General features: G+C 33.8%; 1 protein-coding gene, 1 long non-coding RNA gene and 1 other non-coding gene across 3 annotated transcripts; 2 read left to right on the top strand and 1 right to left on the bottom strand.

The window, feature by feature from the left end:
• Positions 1–312: 312 nt before the first annotated feature.
• LOC112034867 (uncharacterized) lies at positions 313–1596 on the bottom strand. Its single transcript, XR_002885415.2, has 2 exons — positions 1426–1596; positions 313–908 (listed from the first exon to the last, which is right to left on the bottom strand). It is a non-coding gene; the product is annotated as an uncharacterized LOC112034867 (long non-coding RNA).
• Positions 1597–2265: 669 nt separating this feature from the next.
• Positions 2266–2339, top strand: TRNAN-GUU (transfer RNA asparagine (anticodon GUU)). The gene has a single exon. It is a non-coding gene; the product is annotated as a tRNA-Asn (tRNA).
• Positions 2340–13922: 11583 nt separating this feature from the next.
• Positions 13923–22116, top strand: LOC112034865 (2-alkenal reductase (NADP(+)-dependent)). The gene is made up of 6 exons (XM_024067676.2): positions 13923–14367; positions 15302–15485; positions 15824–15990; positions 21202–21284; positions 21454–21580; positions 21711–22116. Exons 1-6 carry the CDS (start codon positions 14134–14136, stop codon positions 21963–21965), a joined length of 1050 nt encoding a protein of 349 aa, XP_023923444.1. The 5' UTR covers positions 13923–14133; the 3' UTR covers positions 21966–22116.
• The last annotated feature ends 1491 nt before the right edge of the window (positions 22117–23607 follow it).

Here is a 23607-nt window from a genome sequence, read left to right as displayed (position 1 = left end):
ATGGACCACAAGATTCATTTTTTATCCAAAATGCATCTTCTTACTGACACCCCCAAAAAAATATATCCCGGATCCATCACTGGTTTTAGAGGTGTTGTAATGTGTATTGTCTTCTATTTTTCTATGGTTTAATGGTAACCCTCACTATTAAAAACTAAAAAGTGTTTTCCTGTGAGATTATTACGAAAAGTTCAACAAATTTATAGACTCGGCTGTTATACAGACCATTCTGGAAGACAGAAATAGTCATCTGCGATTGAAATTTTGAGTCGAAACTGAGATCATAGTCTTAATGCTGCCATCGCTATCCTGTGGGAGCTATCTGCTACTATGGTAGAGCTTGCTAGCACTGCCATGGCATTATGTCACTAAAAGGATTTTACACAATCTTCTTAGTGTACATCACAAAGCACAACAATATTAATATAATATATAGAGGGTGAGGAACAGCAAAACTAAATCAAATTGTCCATCTTCGGGCTTGGGGTAAGAAAAGTGAGCAACTGACTAGTGACTACCAAGCCAACAAAGAGAGCTGTTCACATTGTCCACCTAGTATGTATAAAGTTTCATGTAAAAATGTTCTTGGTTATTTTTTTGGAAGAAATACAAGTTTTCATTCATCCAATCAAAGGAGCAAATCTTTGTTCATTTAGAGACCTTTTTCTGGTATTGAGTCTTGACCCATTTGATTCCCACCGAGGTTCCGCTCTTAACCTTTTGGGCGCTCACTGATGCAGCTGCCTTGGCCTTGCCGAGTCCTGCCGATGCTGCTGCTTTCACATCTCCCATCTTGCTGCCACTGCTGTTTCCTACCTTGTTCATGAGCCTGTCATCATCATCATTCCCACCATAACCTTCTGCGCTCCATTGCTCACCCCAGCTTGGTGCCTTACTTCCCATGGTATCTGAATTTTGTTCAAAGACACAGACCCATTTAGATTTTATATATGAAAACCATTATTCAATTAACCATGTATAGTAGGTATGAACTCTTGGATGGACGATGCCTAACCTATGGATCAGAGAGCAAGATCTTGACTAAATAATTAAAAAGAAAGCCCCCAGATCAAGCATAGAAACAAAGAATAGAGATTAATCAAATCAAGTGGGAGTCACATTCCAATCAGAGTTGGGGGTTTATAATAACAATCCATTTGAGAAACTATGTGCCTAAATCATGTACGATATACGAAATTCACCAGGCAAGCAATGCTTTGTTTTCCCACTATTTTGACAAATCAAATAATCTGTGCAGAGAATTAAATTAAAGAAATACGACTACTTTCTTATATTATTGTAACAATCAATTTCGCATAAAACGGATTTATTAGGCTCCTGATAATCAATTTCAAGATTTTCTCCCTAACACATACACAAAAACACATAAGTACCTCGTAGCTAGAGAGGAAGAGAATTGAGTACCTTGATGTTGAAGACTAGTGAGAGGGCCTAGAGAAATTTGAGACAGAGAGAGTGGGTGCTTGCAGTTGGAACTTGTGATAGTAATAACGTCCAAAGAGGATTAGAGGGAGGTTTTTATTTATATTTATATTTATTTATTATTATTGCTAAGGAGCATTGAAGTTAACTGAAGGTGGCTCAGGTGGCGTGAGCAGATGTAGCCTAGATTGGTTTCCTAGCTGTACTACTTTCCTTTTTACCTTCTTACCCTCGTACCAAAATTGACAACAAATTTTACATTGATCACAAGTTATTAACAGTATATAATAAAAAGTAGTGTTAATGATATCAAATCAATAATAGCTAACAGACGTGTAATCTGTTATGAAAATTATTGTGCCAGGTAACTTCACTCTTTTAAATTTTAACTCTGCAAGGTAACGTGAATCTGTGCTATTTTCAAATTTTCATACCATTTTAGGCATGAAGTTCTTGCACTTTCCCACATTGTAAGCCATTTATGGTACTTTTCTTCCATACCAAACTTGCATTATTATTTTATTTTATTTTATTTTTGGTTGCATGAATGATATGTTTACAGCACAAGCCGAGTAAAAATTGTCAAAGCCCATAATAATATCTCCACGTATTAGAGGAGCACCAAAGTCTGTCATCTTAAATATTTGCAACAAAGCAAACTGCGGATGAATATTATTTGTCCTATATTCCCTCGGCGTAGATGACGTAGTTGCCGTGGATACGACTCTACGAATCATATGAATGTGAATCAGGCGACTCTCTATATTCCCTTGATTACAATTTAATTATTTATATAATTTAAACAAATAAAGAAGTAACAAAGCTGGAATAGCTCAGTTGGTTAGAGCGTGTGGCTGTTAACCACAAGGTCGGAGGTTCAAGCCCTCCTTCTAGCGATATTTTTCATTGCTTTCCCTTTTATTTATATTTTGCTCTCCTGTACGTTGCTCTCTCTTTTATCTTTTCTTCCTCTTGATAACATCTAAAGTGTACATTCATTTATAACTTAGGCTTTTTTTTTTTTTTTTTTTTTTTTTCCTCGTTAGTTATTTTTAAAATGAGAACATCTAAGGTTAAAAGTGTACATTCATTCATAACTTTAATTTTTTAGAATCTCAACTTTAGCTTAAAAAAAAAAAAAAAAAAAAAACCATCTAAGCCTTCTACATTAAAGATTAAAAAAAAACATTAAAGATAAAACCTCTTTCTACTTTCTACAGTAAACTCCCTTCTTCTCCTTCCAACCCCATTTCTAAATGTTTTTAAAAATGAAAAGTGATGTTTGCCATATTTTTTAATTTTCCTTTTGCTTTTAAACATGTTTCTAAATTTTGTTAAAATTGGGAAGTTATTGTTGCTTTAGTTTTCCAATTGTGTTGTTGTTTCTTTATTTCTTCCAACCTTTTTCTTTTCAATTTAGAATTGTAGTTTTTCAAAATAAGAACATCTTTTTTTTAAGAAGCAAAATAAGAACATCTAAGAGTACATTATGGGGGGAGAGAGAGGAAGGAGGGGAAAGATGGTCTTACTTTGAATGAATAACTTGTTCAAATTTTGNTTTTTTTTTTTTTTTTTTTTTTGATTTATTCAAATATGTGTTGTGGTTCAATACATAAATACGTAGTTAGACTTGGGTCACCCTTTAGTTGTTATCAGTGTGCTTCCCCTTTAGCTACAAATTAATGTGTTTAGTAAGTAAAATAATGTAAACATGATAATATATAATTTTAGCTTTTTTTAATATCCATTTTATCTTTATATATATATATATATATATATAACCGTACACTAAAGAGGAAAAAAAAAATTCTAGAGTAATTCTTCTTCTTCTTTCAAACCCCATTTCTAAATTTTGAACATCTAAATTGTAGGGTTAGGATTTGTGGCCCAAACCCAAAACAATGAATTTGTAGAGTATGGGTGAAAGAGCTAGTTTGATTATGGGATCAACAACAACTAATCACAACCCTCAAGCACAAACCAACATGAATTTTCACGTAAAGAATGGATATCCGAAGAGCTATATTATTGATTATGTGGTGAATACAGATCTTACGGTTACAGTCAAGCTCCTATTCTTTTCTTCTCCCCTCTTTCGTTAGGAGCTTATTTCCTTTATATAACCTCCCTTCTCCTCATCTCCATTGTCCACTTGTACCTCATCCGTGAGTCTACTTGAGTATATGTCATGTCAAGCATCTCCTTTGCCTCTGTGTGAGTGGCGGTAGGTGAGGATACACTGTTCGAGGGTCTTCTCCACATAAATGCGGCCAGAAAAGTTGCTGCAGAGCATTAAATACGGTGGTAGCAGCTTTCTTTTTAGATATTTCTTCATCCTTATCGTCTCCAAGTGTACTCAGAGCTTATCTTGATCAGGAGGAGTCCTCGGAAGATCATCTTGACCTTTTATACGTTCAATTGATCCATACTATTCGCATCAGAGGAATATAACCTCTTCGGACAGAAGGCGACCTCTTCGGATCGTAATCACTTTTCTCTCTGGGGGTCCCTCTTCCAGATGGGCCTTGCCCTTACCATCTTCTTCTTCTCGGACGCACAGTAATCCTCATATGGGCTCTTGACCCACTATGTTAGATTGAACCTTTTTCCCCCCACAATAGCCCCTCAAAATTTTAATTTTTCCCTCGCATCCGAGGAGAAAAAAAATAAGATTTTGACCTGTCACGTAAGGAAAAAGAAATAAAAATAAAGAAATTTAAAAGAGGGAAATCGTAAATACCCCAGTTTACACGCGCACGAGCATAGAGACAAGCGCTTCATTATTGCCGCTGTCAGTTCCGTATTCCCAAAGCGTTGTATTAATTACTCCAGGCGGCGTTTTGTCTTTTGTATCTAACGGTGGGTTGTTGATCCAACGGACATGGTTCTTCTTCGGGATTTGGACGGGATGAATTACACCCTTTCACCTGTCCTCGTATATAAACCTTCAAATGAGGTTATTTTTCTTTACTTTACGCATCCTCAGAATACCAGAGAGCTCTTTCATTCAAAACCCTTCAAGCTTCTTCGATTTTCTGTGTTCTTTTCTTCCAGGATCCACCAAGAGTCCATTTCGAGTCCAGGGATTATCCTCCACTCTTGTCTGTGTAAGTTTCAGCGCCTTTTGGTCCTTTATTTTCTTCTCGGCTAGTATTTTCTACCTTCGAAACCCATTTCCTGTCCACTGCTTCAATCATTCTCTAAGAATGGGTAAATTCCAACATCTTGTTGATAGTCCGGTGTTGATAGAGGAATTTAAGCGAAATTATGGTATACCGCAGGGGGTGAATCTGAGATATTGCCCTCCAAAGCGGATATAACAGCCCGAAGAGAGGGAGAGGTCGTAATCCCAATGATAGCCTTCATTGAAGAGGGAATGACCCTCCCAATGGGTTCCATCACCTTGAACTACCTTCGCAACCACATGCTCTCTCCTGAGCAGTGCGCGCCCAACACCTTTAGGATACTAGAAGCTATCGATGCCTTGAACCAATAGTTAGGATTAGGGCTGACCTGGCATATACGTATGAATGTCATAGCCAAAAAGGGGCGGGATACTACCTTAAATCCCGATCCGATATCGTTAGATTATTCTCCTGCCTTCCCAAATCAAATAAAGGGATGAAAGACGACTATTTAATCGTCTCGGGCGCATGGCATGACGGTCTACACTGTCCGACCGAACCAGGAGAGCCAGGTGTGACTTCCTAGGCTTAGGATTTCTAACAATAGTCTTAAGATCTTCATTCTTCATAACCTGTTTTTTATGCCATCATATTTCAATCTTCTGACCGGATCTGTTTGTTTGTTTACAAATAAGGCATATACTGCTCCTCGGTTTAGTCTTATCAACGCCCCCGCCCTTAATTATTTACTACGCTCGGAGATATTCGTGAGTGAAGACAGATAGCTCCGGTCCATCCCACTTATACTCGGCTATACACCCAAGAAAGCAGACATCCAGCCCGCTGGCAACGCCATTACACAAGGTGATCACTGGCTTCGGCGAATAGACGTCGCTCGGTGACACTTTTTAGCGCCATACGACCTTGAGCCCGTTCCACACCCCAACCTATAGGGCATTCCATTGCTAATCCGACCAGTTCAACAAGTTCCCCTCGAGCCGGTGGTCGTAGGAGAAAGGGTCGGCTCTTCATCCTTTTCGCTAGAGGAACAGATAGACAAGTTTAGATTTGAAGGGGAAGTTTCAGGAGGGGTACAGGTAATACCCTCTACAGATTCCGAGGAGGAGGCCGACAGGCAATCCAGTGTCCGCCAACCACTTCTGCTAACTACGCTCCTTGAGGACTCTTCAGAGGAAGAAGAGATGTCTGACTTAAAACTTCTGCTGAAGAAAAGGGGTAATAAGGCTGAGTCCAAAGGGACGAGGACTTCTCGGCCAGTGGTGAATTTACCTCCACCTCCACCCCCACCTTAGGTTCCTGATCCGGCCTTGAAACTGATACCGGACCTAAAGAAAAAGAGGCCTCTCGAGCCTAAGGAGCGGGAGGTTATATAAAGGAAATAAGCTCCTAACAAAAGAGGGGAGAAGAAAAGAATAGGAGCTTGACTGTAACCCTAAGATCTGTATTCACCACATAATCAATAATATAGCTCTTCGGATATCTATTCTTTACGTGAAAATTCATGTTGGTTTGTGCTTGAGGGTTGTGATTAGTTGTTGTTGATCCCATAATCAACCTAGCTCTTTCACCCATACTCTACAAATTCATTGTTTTAGGCTTGGGTCACAAATCCTAACCCTACAATTGGCGTCGTCTGTGGGAAGAGCTTGAGTGTAAGGGAAAGCAGCAGCAGTTGGTCATGGCTGAACCAGGGCAACAACCGGCAGAATCTGGGGCATCCCAACATATAGACCCTTTTCTCAATTTGGAGCGGAGATAAGACCGTGAAGGCAGTGTGCATACTACACACATTGAACGAACTCAACCTCGTGGCGGAAGTCATGTTTCTCATGCAGAGAAGAATAACATGCAAATAGAGATTGAAAGGTTAAGAAAGGAGATGCTTGACATGACATATACTCAAGTAGACTCACGGATGAGGTACAAGTGGACGATAGAGATGAGGAGAAGGGAGGTTATATAAAGGAAATAAGCTCCTAACGAAAGAGGGGAGAAGAAAAGAATAGGAGCCTGACTGTAACCCTAAGATCTGTATTCACCACATAATCAATAATATAGCTCTTCGGATATCCATTCTTTACGTGAAAATTCATGTTGGTTTGTGCTTGAGGGTTGTGATTAGTTGTTGTTGATCCCATAATCTACTTAGCTCTTTCACCCGTACTCTACAAATTCATTGTTTTGGGCTTGGGCCACAAATCCTAACCCTACATAAACATACATTAAATTAAATAAACTCCTCCTGGTTTCAATTGTTCTTTCTTTTAAACCCGTTTCTAAATTTTGTTAAAATTGAAAAAATATTGTTACTTTAATTTTCTAATTGTGTTGTTGCTTTTGTGTCCCCACCTTTTCCTTTTTAATTTAGAATAGTCGCTTTTTCAAATAGGAACATCTAAAAGACTAAAACCATGTGTCAATGATAATTATAATTGAGTTTGTTAGAGTAGTTGAGTCCAAAATTGATGCCAATGGGTCATCCATCAATTGGTACCATTGTGCTTCCCCTTCAACAATAAATTAGTGTGATTAGTATGTAAATTAAGATAAAACATGATATAGACATGAAAATTTGCAATAGAGAGAGAAATAGTTTTCCCTTGATCATGGGGTAGGTAGATCATAGAGCATACATCAATGATAAGGATAGTTATGAGGTGCTTTAGCAGTGTCAAAAGGTATCCAACAGCACCATATATATGAGATAAGAAGTAGTTCAGAAAAGAGTATCCAACAGCGACACCGCAAGGCACGCAACAACACTGATGTTAATTAGTTGAGACATACTAAAGTGATGTCTAAGTAAAGCCAAACAACTTCTAATAGTAATACAATTACAAATGTGAAATATCCAGTGATAATTAAAGACATCTAGTGGTGATATTATGAGTTGTTTTGTAGTAATAAAAAGGTTGCAAAATAGTCTAACAATAGTGAAACTCATAGGGCAGAGATGCACAATGGTAACAAGTTAGGTCTACTAGTGTTTGCTTCTAGCAGTGCAACAATACAGGAGTGATATTCAGTGAGATCATGAAACACTCAACAAGGTTAAAATAACATGTTCGACTAAATATTATAATGCATCCAATAAAGTTAGGATAATGTGTTTTGTGAAGTCATGATTTGTGTGCATTTAGAGATATCGAAATAATATTTCAGATAGACTAAGATAAAAGCATTCAGCAATGGTAACCAAATGTGTCTAGTGAGTGAAATTGGTCTTAAGACTTGAGAGCCCAGTAATGCTAAAGTTGAGAATCCAAAAGGCTCAAGTTGACTAGATTCAGCAAGTGCAACATGTTGAAATAAACATGTGCAAAAAGACAACACAAAGGTCTAACAATTCTATACAAATGAATCCAACAAATTAGTCGGGGAGAGTTTAGCAAACTCAAGTATACATGTTCAATGATGACAAAATCAAGTATCTATCAAAATTAAATAAGAAGAGTCCGGCAAGGTGAAGCAGAAGAGTTAGCAAATTAAGTAATATAAACTTTACCAGTAAAACTCTATAAACACATGATTAATAATAAATCCAAGCTAATGAGTTCAAACAAAGTAGTAAGATAGAGAGAAAAGTGAATTAGAGATGGGGAGGACATGAGATTTGGTGGCGCATTCAACAAAAATTAAGTAGCTTTCTCTTTTGTCTTGTTGGATGTATTTTTGGTTCTGCTATACTTGTGAATGGTAACCATGGAGGCCAATTAATTAATAAAACGATTATTAGTGAACTTTGGTTGTTGTGCCTTTGCTAAATGTGAAATTCTAGTCTTACTGGAAGTTTAAGCAATGTTCTCTCACATGGGGGTTATTTAGCAAAGATGAATTTAATGAAGATGGTGGTGACAATGGTATATATGAGTGAGAAGCAATGTCTGGGATTTGGTTCATGACTAAATTCCCTTTTCATCACTTTGATAGAAGGATTTTTGGCGGTGGATAAAGGGATTTGATAATATATAATTAAAAAATTTCAAAAAAAAAAAAAAATAGTGAAAAAGTTCCAGTGAAGCCCATGAAAATAAAATGGTTAGGAGAAGAGAATAAAAAGTTTCCTATTTGAGATTTTATTTATTGGACCCAAATTAGGTTTCCTTGATTTCAAATCATGGGTGCTTTTTGCTTTTATAAAAGTGAAAATTTGGTTAAGCTGGAAGGTCAGGTTACATGTGTGAGTGGATGATCAGAATCATCAGATAACTTTGATTTTATTAGAACACTACCACCTCTTAGAAGTGTGACTCGTGTGTTTGGGTTCCTGAAAAGTTTGGTATCTCCATGAGCTGTTGGATTCAGTCAAAAGACTAAGGAGTTTGAGTGGTTTTGCTAGGAGGTTTATTTAGACCCGAAAGGCTGTGTGAATTTGGTTAGTCACAAAATATGAGTTGATTTTTTGAAAGTGGGTTGGGCTGTGTTGGAGAGGCCTAACACACTTTTACTATAGTGTATACCTAATGGGCATTTATTGTCTTAGAGGCCTGTATAGGTTACTTTTGTCCATTAAGCTAGTTGGGATTAGAGGCCCATCCACAATATAACGAAAAAAAAAAAAAAAAAATTTCTCGAAACCGTTTTAATATAAAATTGTAACTTTTTTAAAAGTAAGAAATTCTAAGAGTACATGCAAGAAAAAGCACTAATATATGTATGATTTATTTTAAAAATTGTGTAGCCTTTTCATTCCTCGCCCCCTCTTAGTAAATATAGATTCAAAAAAAACGAGCATCTAAGTGTGTTTTTGATTTTCTTACTTTCTTGAAGTTTATTTAGCTTATTTTCTTTTATATGTATACTAGCGTTGGTTGCATGTGCACGACACGTTCTGTCCCAGTAGTGAGAAAATTAATATAGATTTTGTGTGTGAAACCGTGAATTTTGGCTCACCTAATTTGATTATATTAAAAAAGAAGTCTAAGAATACAACAAAATATCACAATATTTTCACAATATCTTCATTTTTAAGATCCGAATAGATATTTTTTTATTTTATTTGAGAGAAATGCTACATTCATAATATTTTTAGAACAAATTCAAAATGACAAGTTATTATTGGTTTTAAGCTGATAACATTGTTCTAGTTATTCTCAAAACATTTATTTTCAATTGTGGTTGGTCATAGTCTTATATTTTATTATTTTATTTCGACTTGTAAGAAATTGATATTTCGATATTTGTAAAAATATTGTAAAATTTGTTGTATCGGTATAACAATATATGTGCCAACTTACACAAATATTTAAAAAAAAAAAACCGATTATTGGAAAAAAAAAACTTTAGGCACGGTAGAAATTAATGTTAAAATGTTGTGGACTTAAACATTTTTTTTATTTGATCTATAAGAAACTGAGACCTCAACAATTGTGAAAATATTATGATAATAATAAGTGTAGAGGCTGGGTTTGAGCAGCTCTACTGTTGGATGAGTGAACTCAAGCCCAACTAGCCCAATATAATGAATTTGTAGAGGATGGGTTTAAGAACTAGGCCTTAGTGAGGATTACAGCGGCTAATATGATGGTCCATACTATTATACATAGAGGAATTGAGATTTTCTAAGAAGGTTTGTCCTCGGTACAGTTCGAGGAGTTTTTTGGTCGTTCTTCCATGAGCCCCCCTCTCTTGATCTGTTTTTCCCTATTATATAGTCATTCTCTCATAATCTCTTTCTTTCACTTGTTGATCATCCATGCCCCCCTTTGATTGCCTGTCTCATCAGCCACTTTACCAGCACTCCTGTGAGTTGCAGCAACTAAGGCAGCACTGTACAGAGGTCACATCTTTATTAATGCGGCCTGAGAGTTAGGTGTGCGCACTTAATATGGAGATGACAGATTCTCCTTGAACTGTTCCCCCACCATACTTCTCTAACTGACACTTTGTATTTGCTGTTTCCCCTGGGATGCTCTGGGAGGTTACTTTCGATGGGCCGCTGCTTCCTCCTCTCATGGTCTTGATTGGCTGAGGACAGGATTGTCCTCGGCAACGTCCTTGGGCAATTTCTACTTTTCTCACTTTGTCCTCGGGCATTTCCTCCTTCTCGGCGTGGGCCTTGCGCTTAGTACGAAGTGGACTGGGGTCACCAGATTCTTAGGCCCCACAATAAGTGTTGTAACATTTTCTCAAAACATTTATTTTCAATTGTAGTTAGTCACAGTCTTATATTTTATTATTTTATTTCGACTTGTAAGAAATTGGCACGTTAATAATTGTGAAATTTGTTGTGTCAGTATAACAATATATATGCCAGCTTACATAAATATTTCAAAGAAATAAAAAACACAAACCGATTACTGGAGGAAAAAAAAAAAAAAAAACCTTTAGGCATTGTAGCTACAGTGCCAGTTGAATAAACCAAAAGCACTGTAGCTCCAGTGCTATCCATCAATAATAGCTTACCTATAATTTGTTGTGAAATTAATGTTAAAATGTTGTGAATTTAGCATTTTTTTTATTTAATATATAAAAAACTGAGATTTCAACAATTATAAAAATATTGTGATAATAATAAGTGTTGTAACAATTTTTTAAAAATATTTATTTTCAGTTGTGGTTGGCTACAGTCTCCTATTTTATTATTTCATTTCGACTGGTAAGAAATTGACACGTCAATAATTGTGAAAATATTGTGAAATTTGTTGTGTCAGTATAACAATATAAATGTCAGCTTACATCATATTTAAAAGAAAAAAAAAAAAACACAAACCGATTACCAAAAAAGAAAAAAAAAAAAAATATATATATATATATATATAACTTTTTAAAAGTCCAAACCTTCTAAGTATAACTGTATTTTTACCTATTTTCAACAAATAACCTAATAAGTCCTATAAAAAAGAAAAAGAAAATTTAAATAAGTTAATACAATCGAGAGAAAAATAATAATAATAATAATAATAGTAATAATTGTGGGTTACTTTTTTGTTGTCCTAGGGAAACTATTTGCGTACTTTTTGGGAAACTGATGGTACACTATTTCTTCGGCTCACACTTATAAAGCAGCAAGTGGAGGGAGTTGTCTTCGATGTGGGATTGCAAAAGTTTCCTAGGAGTATGCAAATAGTTTCTCTGGAACAACAAAAAAGTAGCCCACAATAATAATAATAATAAGGCCAGCTTTTTTTTTTTTTTTTGGGAGAAGCAAAATAAGGCTATCCTTTTGAGTTGATTTTGGTAAATTCATACAAAAATACAAAATAAGTTTTCCTTTCGATTTCTAAGCATTTTTAACAAATGAACAAATAGCAACGCCCATCAAAACACACTTTAAAAAAGTGTATATCTAGAAGAAGCAGTCCTCCAATCATATTCTTTATTTAATTTTTTCCCCTTACCTCATTTCTAAATTTTGTTAAAATTTAAAAGTTAGCACTCCTTCTAGCGTGTTCTTTCTTTCTTTGTTTCTTTCATTTTTTTTTTTTTTTTGTCAATTCCATGTCTAATTTTTATTAAAATATAGAAGTGTTATGATGGAAATCAAAATTAAATAATTGAGAACTTGAACTAGAATTGCCTTAGAATTAATAATTAAAGCTGGAATTACAGAGAAAAATTGGAGAAATAGATTTTCTGTCTTGGTTTGAAACTAAGTTAAAGTTACATAAAAAAAATTGATTATACTTTTACATAACAAGTCTATTATAATCTGTAACTACTAAAAAATAAACTAGCTAATAGTAACAGCTAGACATGCTATCACAACATAAGTTAAAATTGAAATTAATGAGAACAAATTACGGATCTTATAAGTCAAAATAAGGAGTTGATTGGCTGCCCTAAGATGTTAGAAAGGGTGGCAGGTTGTTTTGGCTTAAGAGTTGAGAGTGGTTGGTTATTAATCTTAAGAGTAGGGAGAGTTGGTTGGCTGGCCTAGAGGTATAGGGTGGCTACATCATGTTATTGCTTCCTCTCCTTTAATTCTTATATGGAGCTTTTTAAAAATAAAAGCAATGCATAATGTTTTCATTTTTTTAAAAAAATTTTTTTTGCCCCATCTCTTAACTTATTATAATTGTTGCTTTAATTAAACACATTTGAACATCATTTTTTTTTTAAATTTTTTAATTTTTTTTTTAGAAACAAATGTGCACACGCATAAGGGGGTGAGAATGAGTTATAACTTATAACCAAGGGAGTCAATACCGTACCGAAAACTGTACCGATTTGGCTAGCAGTACGATATATTTCGGATATTGGTCAATACCGGTGTACCGTTTCGGGTTTACCGCTATTTTTTATATTTATAAATAATATATATATATATATATTATAATAAATATAAAAGTTTATCATAAAACATTTCTTCAATTTAGAACTAATTATTCATGGTTTTAGACTTTAGTATTAATTAAAAGAAAAAAAACACAATATAAAAAATAGAAAGCTTAAAGTTACCATTGCATACTAAGAAAACAAATAATATTAATAAGTTAATGCAAATAAGTTACCATTCTGCTCTAACAAAAATTCAAAAATTACAAAACTTAAAAAAAAAAAAAACTTTTTCCTATACCGACCAATTTTACCCGAAATTGGCCAGTACGGCCGATATTTTTTCCAGTACGAAACATGGGGTTATATGTACCAGTTTGTTTGCCGGTACGGTACAGAATCAACTTCCTTGCTTATTACGCAAAGACATACTACAAACTCCACTTAAAAAACGTAGTAACTTTTAAAAAATAATGAGAAAAAGAGAGTTAATTACGTAATTTTCTCCTTTCATTTATTTTCCTTATTTTGTACGTATTTTTAATGAATTCAACTGAAAAAGAGTTGTTAAAACTAGTTAATCTACTAATTTAATGGAAAAGGAAACAATAATGATTCATTTATTGTATTCACTTTTCAAGGGAAGCTACTATAGGAAGTAAGAACCTCACTGACGCAAACTGGAAAAACTTACAAGAGAGAAGATCAAGAATGTTGAAAATTTTGGACTTAAGCAGTTGGGACTATTTATGAAGAATTGAAAAGGAAGCCGTGCTAATTGACAATTTACTAATAATACTAGTAATATCATATTTTTATAAATAAATTTTACAATTATTAAAGTTAATTATAGATACTGTTAAAAATAAACCATATTTTATTCTCTACCAACTCGAATCTTTTTCATCATCCATAAGTTTGTTTGACAGCCTATATGTTTAGGAAAAAGGCACGCTTAGTATATCTGTTTAAAAATTAAAAATTATTATTTAAAAATTTTTATAAAAATATGTATGGATGATAAAATTTGTAAAAATACATAAAATATTATTTAAAAATTAAAAATTATTGATTAAAAACACCCACCAAACACCCTTTAGCCATAAAATAAGAACAATTATTTTCATATCCTAATGACTCTATGGGCCACCCTGCACTAATACAACTTTTTCCACCGTACCATCGGTCACTACTGTACAAGACCACATCTCAAGAGTCAGTCAGGTCCAATCTCCACCGAAAAAGTAGTTCACAACACTAGGTGGTTATTAACTCTTCCTTCACACAGACACAAACATTTTCATACACAAAAGCTAGGGACAAAACAATGGCAGGGGTGGTTGAGAGCAGAGAGTGGCAGTTGGCTGCATATGCACCCGAAGGTGTTCCAACGTCTGATCATCTCAAACTCCGTACAGTCACTTTATCACTCGATGTCGATTCAATTCCGGACCACCATCTCATTGTTCAGAACATCTTCATCTCCGTCGATCCATATCAACGTACCCTGATGTCTGGCCTTGAAGATGGCCTTTACTTTCCTCAGTCCAAACTTAACGAGGTACTTCAAAAACTTTAAATAAACACCACCCCATTCCATTTTTACAACTTTTCTAGCATATACTTTGATATCAACGTATGTGTATGTTTTAGTTCTTCGGTTCTTCGTAGATTATATATATGGTTTTTTCGGGAAAAAAATACATTTTTTTTAACCGGATCTTACTTCTGTGGAATCAATTTATTCAAAGTTTCATCTCTTTTGGCAGAATGGTTTTGTGGGTTCAAGACCAATCCACATACCCAAAAAATCATCGGATCTAAATTTATAGAACTAAAATTGGGATCCATCATCCGTGTTTGTTATATGTCTGTTTTTTTTTTTTTTTTTTTTTGCTTAAAATATGTTTCTTATATCTCTATGTAATTTTTGGCAAAAGACAATATCCAATCCAAAACCTCATATAATGGTGGAGCTATCAGCCGTGTTTGGTGCGGCCATGCCCTCTTACAAACTCATTAAAATTTTAATTTTTTGAGCTTTGAGTTTGATTCTAAAAAAATATGAGCTCCCCTCTCAAAAGAATGGGAGTTATATATATTTTTTTTCAAATTCAAATATTAAAAGGTTTTTCAGTTTTTGAGCATTTAAGAAAGTAAAAATTATTTTTTAAATGAGTATAAAGTAATAAGTATTTTAGAAAATTAAGTCTTTAAAAAATTTCTCCATATTGCATGATTTTTCATTGAGATTTATACATTTATTTTTATGCAAAGATGATGTCTAATTAAAACTCATAATGTTAATAGTTCAAAAGAGAAATGAAATGAATAATTTTGGAATGTTATTAGTCTACTATTTCTCATAAAACATGAATTTTTTAATTGATATATCTTTTTCTTAAAAAAAAAAAAAAAAAGACCTCGCCCCTGTCATAGATGTATGTACTTTTTTTTGATAGAATAGATAATTCAAATGCTAAATGGTAATGTAGGTGGTAAGCGCAACTACAATTGCAAGGGTGATTCGGTCAAAGGACAGTAGTTACAGGGAAGGTGATATTATCCTCAATCCTTTTGGTCCTGTTGCCGAATATTGTGTTATACCATCCGCGTTGCATTTAAGGAAGGTTGACCCAGCATCTGAGCTTCCATTGCAAGAGTATCTCAGTTCTCTTGGTACTACTTCTTGTTCATGGAACTTTTTTTTCTTTTTCTTGGATAGGTACAATAGAATTTCAACATATATAAAGTTCATTTCAAAATAACTGTTATTTATCATTAAGCCAAAACACCAATTTGGTTTTGGTGTAAACAGGGTTCGAACCCCATTTGATGATAAAAGTTTACCAGTTGAACTAATTGAATTCATATTCTTGAGACTTTTTTCTTTTCTTTTCTCCTGGAGCTTCTTCTTTTTATACATTAATTAATTTTTTTCATAGATTTTATCCTTTAAATATAGTATATTTAAAAAAAAAAAATGAAAGATTAGATGACATATAAATGTATTGCAGGGCTACCAGGGTTTGCAGCATGGGTGGGAATAGAGGTACTAGGAGACCCAAAGCCAGGGTCAAATGTGTTTGTTTCGGCTGCGGCTGGAGGTGTTGGAATGTTTGCAGGGCAATTGGCTAAACTCAAAGGTTGCAGGGTTATTGGCAGCACTGGATCAGATGAGAAGGTATGTATAGCAACCATAAAAATATATGATAAAGGTGGTTTAGAAGCATTGTTAATATTAAATAAACTAATTAATAATATTAATAACTCAATAGCTAGGAGGGTTTAATATTTTAAACCTATTTGCACAATTTTCTTATATGCTAGACTGTGATTGATTGCTGTCACTCTTACATGAATTTGTCATTTTTTTTTCACCACTAATAGTCAGTCATGTAGAATTTTTATTAGTTTGTTGAATTGAGAGCAGGTATTCCATCTAAAGTTTAGGTGGGCTGTTCACGTAATACTTTCTTTGTTCTTCCCTTTAATGTGTAGTTGCCTAGTTGGAATGTGATTCCAATTATTCTCAAGTAATTACTTTTTTATATAAAAAAGGGGAAATGAAATCATGAAAATTTAGGATAAAAATATACTATTGGTGGATGAGGTGGTTTAGAAGTAATGATAATATTGTTTTTTGCTAAAAAGAAGTTATGATATATTAAATTAAAATAAAATTAGGTGGGCAAGTATTTAACAAAAAAGTCAGCATGTATAGTTTGTCTAATTGATATAAGTTCTTCCATCTAAATTTCAGGTTGGATGTCCTCATAATACTTTCTTTGCTTTGTTGCAATTGAAATGTGATTCCAATTCACTACTAATTATCTTTTTAAGTTTAAAAATAGAAAAGAAAAAAAAAGGTGTTTTTCATGTGTCGAATTTATTTTAGTGTTAACCTGTAACTCAATTGATTATTTTTAGCTAGAACTTTTTCACCTATTACTAATTAAGCTGTTGGTTGAAGCTAAAGCTGCTAAACGCACGTTACGCAGCCCCTTTTTTGGGTGAGTGATCAAATTTTGGTCAAGGGTGTATTCTAGGCTTAAAGGCCGCAGATTTGGGGGAAGGGTCACTTATGAGGAAGCGGTAATTTTAATTCAAAGAGGGAAAGGGCAAAGATAATTTTAAATGCAAAATTATTTTGAAAATTATTATTTTTTATTAATTAAGTATTATATATATATATATTTATATTTTCATATGTCAATTTAAGGAGAAATTATAGAGTCCTCTGGTGGACCACGTTACTTGTCCACGATTCTATTAAAAAATTTCCACTTGTTTAAAATTGCTGAGTTAGTAATTAATTTTTGTTTAAAAAATTTTTTTAATTAACAATTTTAAACAGGTGACAGTTTTTTAGTGAAATGGTGAACCACATCACTTGTCTACAATGTGGATCTTATAATTTCTCCAATTCAAGAGCAATAATGGATAAGAACATTCATAATTTTCTATTAATTAACTATTAAATATAAATATAAATATATATATATATATATATATATTTTCATATGTCATTTAAGAGCAATAATGGATAAGAACATTCACATTGGTGGTGTTAAAATTGCTAAAAAAGCTATTTTAGCATCACAAACAACACACTGCATGCTACATTGATGGTACCATATCTAAAACAAATTGACAACTTGCTATAGTGAATTGGTACTAGTACCAGTTCACTATAGCAAGTTGCTACTTGTTTATATATATATATATATATATTTATTTCTTCCATTCCTCTCTCTCTCTCTCTCTCTCTCTCTCTCTCTCTCTCCCTCCACTTTGATTGGCTTATGGCAGTTGGGTTAGGGTTTCGATTGGGCTGTGGTTTGTTTGCGTTGCGGTAGTGGTGGGTCATTGATTGGGTTGTGGTGGCTGGGTTGGTGGGTCACACTGTGGGTTGTTATGGATCGTTGATCGGTTTGTGGTGGTTCGGTTGGTGGGTCACGCCATAGGGGGTTATGGATGTGGTGGGTCACTAATCGGGTTTTGGTGTGGTTGGGTTTCGGAGGAGTTGTGGTTTGTGGGGCGGTTTTTGGCTGGTTTGGGTCTCTAGGTTGTGATGTGGTTGGTGATAGTGTGGTTTTGGTATGGTTGATGGTTGTGAAAGTGGTGGTGTGGCTGTGGAATGGTTGGTGGTTTGTTGTGAAATGGGTGTTTGGCTGTGGGTATGGCTCTTTATGGGTGTTCTATGGTTGTGGGTTTGGGTGTTTGGCCTTGGGTATGTCGGTGTTCTATGGTTGTGAAATGGTGTTTGTGGGTGTTTCTAGTTTTTGTGTGATTTTTTATTTTATTTATTTAATAGGTATAAATTGTTTATATTATTTTATTGGGTTGTCTGCTAAAATAAGAGATGAGATGTAGGGCACATTAAAAAGTGAGGTGGTAAAATAAATAAAGAAAATAGCTTTTTGAGGTGCTAAAAACAGAGAGGAATGCTACAGACACAAACTATTTTACAACATTTTTACAAACTGCTGATGTGATTTTAGTAATTTTCAAATAATCATTGATAAATATAAATGTGATGTTAGTGGTGGACCCATATTAGAACTAATCAGAATTTGCTACATCAATAGTTTGTAAAAATGTTGTAAAATAGTTTGTAGCTGTAGCATTACTCAAAAACAAAGTGATGGTAATTAAATGATAATTAATATATAAACTAAGCACTAAAAGAGTAAATTAAAGATAACTAGATAAGTATTCAACATTTAAACAAATATATAAAAAGTATAAATAAAAATCCTCACAATTTTAGGCTATCTCTCACTCTTGGGGGGATTGGATAACGATGGATATTATCGGTTTGAGTAGAAATGAAGTATTAGTGCTTTTTCGATAGGCCAACTTACATAAGGCCAATGTAGAAAGGCTTGCTATTTTCAAACTGTCTTACATGTATTTTAAATGAATTTGATTACCTAACAAAAACAAAAAAATATTTTTATAACTCTCTTTTTCCTTTGTGACCAAGGAGAAGGTATTTGGTATTAAATGATACCATTTCAGCGGTATCAAAATCTAATAAGTGTGAGACATGTCTGTAAAAAATAACTGCCTTACTAACAAATGGAATGCTTGTTAGTGGGCAGTTATTTTTGGACATATGTCTCTTGTTTATTGGATTTTAATACGGATGACGTGGTATGAGAAGAGCCATGTAACTTAGTTGGATTATGCATCTCTCCAAAAAATTATTAAAAAAAGAAGAAGAAGTTGCGTATACGCCTTTCGGACCCGTTTGCATGTCAGTCAGGAACCTTAAAAATCAATTTTATTGCCATGGGTGGGGTCTGCTGGGAACAACATTATAAACCCCATATTATTTGGTATACCACTCTGCCAATTATAGAGATGGTGGGTGAGGATTTTGGGACCCATTATAAACCCCATATTATTTGGTGTACCACTTTGTCAATTCTAGAGATGGTGGGTGGGTCTTTTGGGACCTATTATGCAAAATTCATTTGGTAGTTTCAGTTAGTGGACCTCATGATGAGCCTTTTGAAAAGTATTGACTACAAAAACTCCCTGGGAATTTCCACTATGTTGGCCTATGAATCTATCTCCCCCGTGTTGGTTTATATATAATAGATTAATAGGATCTCTAGCCCAAGCCTTGAGTGTGGTCACTTATACAGCCTTTTTTCGTTTTGGTCTATGGGCCGAAAGAGGGAACCCATCCCCTGTCTTTTATTATTATTATTCTTTTTTTGGCTTGAATGCCAAGGTAAAGCTTCTTCTAAAAAATTTCTCCAATTTGGCTTTCCAACATTGAGCTTAAGTTACATAAATAATTTGAAACATACAAATGCATCTATATATAGCTTTCGTTCTTGTTTTAAAGGAAATTGCTGCAGTTCAGCTAGTTAATTTGATTTTAAGTTTGTCTAATATAATTTCCTCAAAAAAAGAAAAAAGAAAAAAGAAAAAAAAAGAAGTGTGTCTTATATAAAGGATAGAGGCCATAAATAACATGGTGGATTAGTACCACTTATAGCAACACTTAAGTTGAAAGTAAGTACAATTATCATATCACAGAGAACTTATTCCAGTCTGCATATGATTTATATAAAGTGAAGTGCTGCCAATTTTATTATTGTTAGATACTTTGACTACTGTAACCAAATTAGGAAACAAGAGGGACTCTTATATTTGGCAGTTTGAATTAACTGTTTTTCAAGTAGTTTAGTAGTTTATATTGGTTAAACTAGGTTCTGTATCCAAGTAGCAATTGTGGATTGGAGGTTAGATACATTGCTTTCAGTGTGTGTGTGAAAACAAAGGTTATTAAAATCAAAGAATAGAAAGGTGTTTCTACCAGCATTTAAGGATGTTTCCCATATTATTGATTCTTATGGAGAAAGATATAGTAAAAAAATAAGTATAGATCGCCAAACTTTAGGAAGAAAAAAATAATTGAAGTTTGGATTAAACGATCTTGACAAGGTAAGGAAATCTAGTAAATCTGCTAGTGTAATCCAATAATAGTGTCGAACACAACAAATTATCAGAACAACAACAAATTTGTTAACAATGCGACAAAGTTCAATCATTTTTAATGTTTTTAAAGTACTTTTTATGCGCAACAATTTACAGTCATTTTTATTGTTTTTAATTTCGAAAAATACTCACGTTTGATTTCTCTATTGGAACTATTATGTTTAGTGTATTTGCAAATGTTCCTGATGTTCAGTATTTTATATTTTCAGCCTACATTATGAAGAATTGATGCATTATGCATCACCTTCCAACATATACATCAATTTTGTTATGCATGCTAAATTTAACAATACCGTTATGTTCATGTGCATTGTTACTAAGGAAGAGCTACCAATAAAAAAAAAGATGGTGGAAGACTGGGGATTAAAAGTGATATAAAATTTGGAATCTAACAATGATTGACTGGCGTGTGGTTTTAGAGGTTGGAATTGGTGGCATGTTTAGATACCAGATTGTTGAAAGTTGGGGATATAGGGTCCGTTTGGATAGCACTTATTGTTGCTGAAAGTTGCTAAAAACTGATTGTTGCTGAAAACACTGTAGCAAAATAATTTTTAAATGTGTAAATAGTGTTGTGGGACCCACTTTTAATATTAAATATTGCGTGAACAGTGCATAAACAGTGCGTGAACAGTATATGCACAGTATATGCACAGTAAATTTTGTCTCCAAAGTCAAAAAAGCCGGCAGAAAAAAAAAAAAAAAAAAAAAGCAGAAAACGTGAATCATAAAACGTGCCACAACTTTAAGTGCAATCCAAACGCAGGCATAAGAGATCAATGGATAAAGCATGATGCATATATCATATTTTTACTTTTTTGTATCAGACATTCTCACCAATTTCTCATTCTGATTTTATGTTATTTGTGATTCTTAGGTAAAGCTCATAAAGGAGGAATTTGGATATGATGATGCATTCAACTACAAAACAGAAACAGACTTAGATGCTGCATTAAGCAAGTAATTATTATTTAAGGTTTCATCTTTATGTAATTGATAATTTGTTTATAAGTTGAAATATCTCTTTATGAAGTTTAACTTGCATTTGGATATCTTATTATATGTTATGATTATCACAAGCATTTAATCTAGTGGAGGAGGCATACTTATTTGATCTTGAACGTTATAGGTATTTCCCCAATGGCATTGATATTTATTTTGACAATGTTGGTGGTGAGATGCTTGAGGCTGTCCTCAACCATGTTAACAGGCATGCACGAATCCCAGTTTGTGGCATGATATCTCAATATAAGAAGGTGACCCATATGACTACACCATTTCTGTCATCATATTCCTTTACATTTTCATTTCAGCAAACACACACACACAGCTACATAACAAGTAACAAAAATATATTTAAGTTTCCAACTTGTTTGTTTGATGCAGATCTGGACAGAGAGACAAGGGGTAAGAAATCTGCTTAATATGGTAGGTAAGGAGGTAAGGATGGAAGGGTTTTTGGTGGGTTCACATTTGAATCGTTTTGGGGATTTTGCAAAGGAAATGGAGAGCTACATAAAAGAAGGCAAGATTAGTTCCAAGCTCAAAATCTACCATGGAATTGAGAGCTACTTGGAGAGCTTAGGCTCCCTCTTCACAAGTTCTAATTTTGGAAAAGTTATAATTGAAGTTAAGAAATAATTTGGAATTACCAACTCCATGCTCTCCTGGTTTGAATAAGCAAATGCTGGGACTGCACTAGCGGTCATTGGATTTCTGACCCATGTTAAGTGATTTGTATAAGTAAAACTCTGCATATTCTTATTAAAGTAATGCAGCCTTTTTTTTTTTTGCTTTAATTTCATTAAATATGGAACTGCTTCTATTCATAGGAGCAATTGAAAGAAAAATCATTAAATAAATTTGCATATAAAAAAAAACATTTAGAATATTCTTTTTTAGAATAGGCCATCTTGTATTGTACAATGGTTAAATGAATATCTTCAATTGAATGCAATGCATGTTTAATGGAAGATTATATTGAATTGCATCTTCTTCTCAAAAAAAAATATATATATATATATATATATATTGAATTGCATTCAATTTTTAGGAGTGATATTTTGACAAGGTGATAATAAATTTCCTGCATACTAGACAGACTAAAAAATAGGTATGATGGATATTTTAGCGGGGAAAAAAAATCTATGGAAGGAAATGATTACTAACATAGAGAATGTGCAACTATATTGATTTAAGGAAGCAGAGTCTACTCTCTAGCGAGTAGGAAAAGCAATGAGGAAGTCTTTTTTGACGTGAAGGAAAACAAGACCAAAAACCATGATTTGAGAATATGAGAGGTACACAAGGTGTTTTTTGTTGGGGGGGTGGGTGTTGTTGGTATGAGGAATCAATGGCTTGAAATTGGGTAGTGTGAGGAGTACCTTGGTCAGTGCATGAAGTGCATGGACAAGTATGAATCCACCCTTGTACTCATGCCATCTCTGTGCTCCCTTCAAAAATCCCATGAGGAGACACCAACGCAAAGTGCAATTTACCCATACGTTTGGGCACCTGCCTACTTTTAAGATCTAATGAAAATCTAGGAACATAAGCTCACCATCTTATGGTATTGGGATGCATGATTATGTTATTTAGTATTCATTTCACTTCTTAGACATAAATTCAGGCTTAACCCTTACGTTACTATAGTCTATATGCATTTCACAAGCTCACTTTATTATACTCTCAATTTAAAGAGTCTATAATTTTAATTTTTTATATAATTTTATAATTTGATAATTAGAAGGAAGGATTTGAGTATTGGACATTTCAGTTGAAAATACTAGGAAATTTCAGTAGAGCTATAATGTTCTTGGCAATTTTTATATTTAAAAGGGTATATGATGTCATATTATTTAAAATTTGAATTGAGGTGGTACTAGATACGCCTTTAAATTTGTAATATTTAACTTAAAACATAATATAGATCCATTTTAAATAGAGAAGATTTTAATTTGTATAAGTTAGAAGTCTTAAGCTTATGTTTAAATTGCGGAAGATGTGGGAGGGAGTCCTACCTAAACTTAAAAGGTTATTATTTTTAATTTCAATTAACAGTGCTCACCAATCACCAAAGATGTTATTGTTTTAAAATGCCTAAACCATTGACCTCTTCTAATTCCCTTAATCGTTTTTTGCGAAACTTAATTGCCTTGATCCAAATGGTCAGAAGAAGAACAACCGACTAGTCCATTTACTATGTTTCATCGCTTTATCTTTGTTAATACAAGAAACAAAAACATTTGAGCATGTTTATAGATATTAACCCCATGCCTTGTCT

Source organism: Quercus suber, unplaced genomic scaffold (assembly GCF_002906115.3).
Source record: "Quercus suber isolate HL8 unplaced genomic scaffold, Cork oak 2.0 scaffold_135, whole genome shotgun sequence".
NCBI classification, from domain to species: domain Eukaryota; kingdom Viridiplantae; phylum Streptophyta; class Magnoliopsida; order Fagales; family Fagaceae; genus Quercus; species Quercus suber.
Note: the sequence above shows the minus strand (reverse complement) of the source record. Positions and strands in the feature narration are given on the sequence as shown.